Raw genomic sequence first — 5,986 nt, forward strand, 5'->3', positions numbered from 1 at the left:
TAATAATCATTTGGGGGCTGGGCAAAAGCAAGGTGACAAGAAATAGATCCTGACAGATACAAATTTTCCTACTTGAAGCTAAGGAACATCTTTAATGATTCTCTAGAATCACAGGGAAAGATGAAGGAAAAGGTTTGACGTTGAAAATGGAGAAACAACCAACAAGAAGACAAACAGGAAACCCAGAGCCACTTCTGAAACCATGAACAGCTCCCCCCAGGTTACTTTTCATACTTTACAGCTGACTGAAAAGAACTCAGCCTACCCTCCCGTTCCTTTATAATTGATACCATCCATTACAAACCCCTGGAATTCATTTTCCCCAAACCTAGCAGGACCCGGGTTCTCCAGTTATATTTTAATCTTGGGTAACAGAGGAAGCTGCATTTTGAAGGAAGATCAGTCCTGTACTAGAAGAACAATACGCCAAGAACCATCAACGGCCAAAACTCGGTACGCTTTGTAACTTCCCCCACGTCTATCTCCTGTCTGTGATTACTACAAGAAGCCTGCGATTGCTAACTCCATCCCTTCTCCATCTTCCAAGGAAACATCATCGCATTTGAACTCTGTAAAGTCTCCAAGATAGATATTACTGTCCCACATTTCGCACATGAGAAAATGGATGTTCAGAAGACGAGGCAAGTTGCCCAACTACCAAAACACAAATTCAAACCAGTCTTGGCTCCAAAATCTGTTTCCGTTATTTACACTTAAATACACTTACGATCTATCTTTCCATCCGTGTACCATTTACTCTCCAAAAGGAGACGTCCCTCCGGTTACTCCTCACACCTCCCCCGTCTCAGAGGCCCCAGGACCCAAAAGCGATGCAATTCAACAAGCCTTATTTTGAGCCAAGACACGTTCCCACCCTGTGAACGCAAGCGGGACGGGAAGCCGTTTTCCCACTCCAAGCATTCTTCCGCATCTCCTCGTCCCCTGCCCGGACCTCTCAGGCCCCGACTACCTGAGACCCCCACACCAAAGTCTCGGGCCGCCCCCTTCTACATGGCCGCTCTCCGCCTCCCCGGGCCTGGGGAAGTCGCAAGACCGTTTCTTTACCTTACAGCGTGAAGGATGACGTAGATATCAGACGGATGCTGAGTCCCCGCAAGGTCTAAGCCACAGCCACCACCAAGCCGGCGTCCGCCATTAGGCCTCAAAACGGGGGCCTTCCAGTGGCGCGCGGCGGAAGAAGCTACCCAACCCGGGCCTGAAGAAAATATATAATTTTTTAAATGGCTTCCGGCTTGCTCCCATAACACATTGAAAATTATTTAAACACACATTATTACCGTTACTTTTTCCAGGAAAATAGAAAATTGATAGTGTTTTTAAAAAGTAGACTTTTAAAAACCACTAGAGTTCGTTGGGCACTTCTGTGGGCAGCCCCAAGGACGCAGCGCGCCAACGACTAAGGGGCCTCCCGGGCCCGGAAGTGCCGAACGGGAACCAAGAATGGCGAACGTTGATGCACCTCAAAAGTTGCCAGGGATGCCGTCGTCGTCTGAGGGGGTGGGGGGTGGCCGCTGCTCCGAAATCTCCACCGAGCTCATTCGCTCCTTGACAGAGCTGCAGGAACTGGAGGCTGTGTACGAACGGCTCTGCGGCGAGGAGGTGGGAGGGCTGAGCCTCCTGTTTTTCTAGGGGGATTCAGGGTCAGGGGGCATAGGAGCCTTAGTCTTGGGAAATCCGGGCAGTGGGAAGCTCTCTGCTGGGACAAACAAAAAAGGCGGGAAAACAAAAGCGGAAATGTAGCTGGGTATTTGGGGAGGCCTGTCAACTCTGCACTCGGTCAGATGCGCCCGACGTTGTTTTCCCGGATGTATGGGCGATCTACACCCTCTCCCGTCAACCCCCTATTGATTTCCCTGGCCCATAGTTCTAGTTTCTTCACTGAGAGTTTATGCCAAAGCGTTTGGTTTTCAAAATAAGAATAATCGGCCTCTTGCATTGCCTTAGCAATTTAAAAATTATGATTTTTCATCCTCTTATCTCATTTAAGAGGGAGGTCATTGCAGATAAATTTCTTGAAGCATTTTAAGATGTACTGTTGTGGGGAATGATTTAGGGGTGTGATTTATGCGTTTGAGTTAACTGCACAGTTTGGTAGAAGTTGGAGCTTTTAAGACTCTGGCACAACTGTCTAATCTTGGACAAGGCACTTCATCGCTTCATTCTGTCAAATGAGGGGCGTGGACTAGATTCTAAGATTCATTTCATAAAATTCGATTTCCTTCTGCCACCTTCACTTTTTCATGGCAACCTGATGCTGTCAATTCACTTTAGAATGTCAGCTGAGTTTGAATATTTTCCAATATTAACTTGCACCAACTCTAGCAGTTTCTGATACGTTTTTCAGCAAGATGTGTTTTAAAATTTAGTATCTTGATTTAACATTCCTAAGCTTGTATTCACTGAATCAATCAATACTTTGGGTGGAAAATTAAGGAAATCCTACAAACAGAACAATATCAGTAATGTATTTGTATTTGATGACTGTCAGGGGGAAGTTTCCCTCTGGAGCCTATTGGGCTATTTATGTATGTATGTATTTTAAAGCGGCAGGCTGCAGGAACATCCCAGTAAGCCCCGGGTCACGGGGAGCGCAGCCTGGGAGTGCAGCCTGCTACCTGTTGTTACTTTTTAGAGGCGCTTTGTTGCCCAGGCTGGAGTGCAGTGGTACAATCCTAGTTCATTGCAGCCTTGAACTCCTGGGCTCAGGTAATCCTCCTGTATCAGCCACCTGAGTAGCATGCCACCATGCCCAGCTATGGGCTATTTTATTAATAATAAAAATGTATAGCTAATATTAATGGCTGTTATTGAACTGCAGGCTATATACCATGCTAAGCACTTCTTTACCCCATTTGACTTGCACAACAGTCCTATGGGGTATGTGTTGGTATCTCTTTTTTTTACGGATGAGAAAAGTGAGACATAAGCAGGTTGCATAAATTGAGGTAACACAGGAAATGGCTTGACTGAGATGAATTGCATTTATCCCTCTGGGTACTGATTATGCACCAAGAAGAGATTTTTTTGTGACTGCCACTTTGAAAATGTCATTTTTTTAGGCAATATATTTTAAATGCCTTCCTGTGGTAGGCACTATGCTAATGATACTGAATAAAAATTTATTTCCTCCCTCTCATTGTGGTGCTCACCTGCTAGACGGAATAAGATACATATAGGTAACAACCATAATGCAATATGGTAAGTGCAAAAATGAAGTGTTACCTGCTAAAATCTGAGGGGAGTATAGTAAAAGGAAAGTAGAAATTTGAAGTGGAATTCACCCTTCAGCTAAGTGGTTGGGTTAGATAACTCTTAAGGTTCCTTCTGACCATTCTGATGAAAAGATGTTTCTTTGTGTTTCAGAAAATGGTAGAGAAAGAGCTGGATGCTCTTTTGGAACAGCAAAACACCATTGAAAATAAGATGGTCACTCTCCACCGAATGGGGTGAGTCTGCACACCTCAGCAAGAGCTATTGTAAACTCCAACAGGGTCCACTGGACAAAATATCATTTTTCTTAACTTCATATTGTAAACTGCTAGTTGATTTTGAAATGTAAATATGCATTACTTCAAGGTAAAGTGAACATCTAAGGGTATATTTCAGGGGTTCCCAAAGAATCCTTGGATCAGCAATAGGAGCATCACATGGAAACTTGTTAGAAATGCAAATTCTGGGCCTCCACTCCAAACTTACTGAATCAAGAAACTCTGGGGGTAGGGTCCAGAATATGTATTTTGACACATTAACTGCCATGGTGAGTTGTATTTAACTCATGCTAGTTTTGAGCCTGGGACCACATGAAGAATATATAACTCACATGTCTACCTTGGGAACTACATGGTGCACAGGCAACTCATGCTGCCATGCTGTAGCATACAGGTTACATGACGGGTGGCCCCCTGGGTAAAACCCTGCAGTTGGTTTCTGAAAATCTTATTTCTTGATGTTCTTATTGTTACAATTAATATTCACAATTTAATTGCATATAACAGAAAACAATAAAAAACAACAAATATTTCATTAAATTAGAAAGGATCATTTTGTTTTCAAAGTTTTTACTCTATTTTTGTAATAAAACACCGTGCCCTCCAGGAAAAAAATTTTTTTTCTAGTGTGGCAGTCACAAGTTACCAGGTGATTCTGATGCACAGCTGAAGTTTGAGAACCACCATTTTTATAGACTTCCTGTATTTATTAGTCATAAAAATTGCTCTTTGATCTCATCATCCTCTCAGATTGTTGGTTAGCTCATTTTAAGCTCACTTAGCAATTGAGAGAATCTGTTCTCTAATTCTTAGGCTGTACCTATTTAGGGATGTCTTTAGTAGTTTTAGACTTTTTTTATTAAATATAGGTCTGAGTTACAGTAAAACACTATTGAGAAAAAGCTGTGCATAGAGGGAACTGAGCTAAGAGTTGTGGGGAGGTACACAAGAAGTAAAAGACATAGTCTCTATATGCAAAAAAATTCTTCTGTCTCTTACCCTCTGCCCCTATGGATATATATGTGCTGACAATGTGTCTCCAGACCCAACCTGCAGTTGATCGAGGGAGATGCAAAGCAGCTAGCTGGAATGATCACCTTTACCTGCAATCTAGCTGAGAATGTGTCCAGCAAAGTCCGTCAGCTTGACCTGGCCAAGGTAATCCCACTGAGCTTTTGATGTTTGAGTTAGTAGAGGGCAGTAAAAAAGCTAGTACGTTAGAGATCAGAGCCGTACCATGCAACAGAAATCTAATGTGAAATACCAACCAAAGAAAAGAAGACTCCAGACCAATAGCTCTTATGAATACAGATATAAAAACCCTCAATAAAACACTGGCAAAGTGAGTCCATCAACATATAAAAAGAATTATATACCATGCTCTGGTGGGATTTATCCTAGAAATGCAAGGTTGGTTTAACATCTGAAAATCAATTAATATAATATACCATACTGGTAGAATAAAAGGACAAAAACCACATGATCGCCTTATAGACTCATAAAAAGCATTTGACAAAATCCAAGACCCCTCATGATAAAAACACTCAACAGAGGCTGGACACGATGGCTCACACCTGTAATCCCAGCACTTCGGAAGGCTGAGGCAGGGGGATCACTTGAGACTAGGAGTTTAAGACTAGCCTGAGCAACATAGGAGACCCCGTCTCTACAAATAATTTTTTTAAAAATTAGCCAGGCGTGGTGGCAAGCACCCATAGTCCCAGCTACTTGGGAGACTGAGGCAGGAGGATGACGAGCCCAAGAATTCAAGGCTACAGTGAGCTATCATCGAGGCATTGCACTCTAGCCTGGGTGACAGAATTAGACCCTGCTTCTAAAAAAAATTAAAAAAAAAAAACACTCAACAAACTCGGAATAAAATAGAAGGGAATCTCCTCAACCTGATAAAGGGCATCTATGAAATACCCACAGCTAACATCATACTTACTGGTGAAAGATGGGATGCTTTCCCTCAAGATGAGGAACAAGACAAGGATGTCTGCTCTTGCAACATCTCTTTAATGCTGTACTAGAGGGTATAGCGAGGGCAGTTAGGTAAGAAAATGAAGTGAAAGTTACTCTGGGCCTGGCGAGGTGGCTCATGCCCATAATTGTAACACCTTGAAGGCTGAGGCAGGAGGATCGCTTGAAACCAGAAATTTAAGACCAGCCTGAGCAACATAGTGAGACCCCTATTTCTACAAAAAATAGAAAGATTAGCTGGGTATGGTGGCATGCGGCTATAGTCCCAGCTGCTTGAGAGGCTGTGGCAGGAGGATTGCTGGACCCCAGGGATTTGAGGTTGCTTTGAGCTATGATGATGCCACTGCTCTGTAGCCCAGGTGACAGAATAAGACCCTATCTCAAAAAAAAAAAAAAAAAAAGTCATTCAGATTGGAAAAGAAGAAATCAGAAATCTAATATGGGCCGGGCGCGGTGGCTCACACCTGTAATCCTAGCACTCTGGGAGGCCGAGG

General features: G+C 43.2%; 1 protein-coding gene across 1 annotated transcript in view; it reads left to right on the forward strand.

Annotated features, from left to right (window-relative positions):
* The first annotated feature begins 1,432 nt into the window (after positions 1–1,432).
* Positions 1,433–5,986, forward strand: part of COG4 (component of oligomeric golgi complex 4) — a 27,215-nt gene continuing 22,661 nt past the window's right edge. Inside the window, exons 1-3 of the mRNA XM_012641546.1 lie at positions 1,433–1,620; positions 3,385–3,467; positions 4,553–4,667. Of these exons, the coding sequence (XP_012497000.1) occupies positions 1,462–1,620; positions 3,385–3,467; positions 4,553–4,667 (357 nt within the window). The 5' untranslated portion in view covers positions 1,433–1,461. The remainder of the gene's footprint in view (positions 1,621–3,384; positions 3,468–4,552; positions 4,668–5,986) is intronic.

This window comes from Propithecus coquereli, unplaced genomic scaffold (assembly GCF_000956105.1).
Source record: "Propithecus coquereli isolate 6110/MARCELLA unplaced genomic scaffold, Pcoq_1.0 Scaffold165, whole genome shotgun sequence".
Lineage (NCBI taxonomy): Eukaryota > Metazoa > Chordata > Mammalia > Primates > Indriidae > Propithecus > Propithecus coquereli.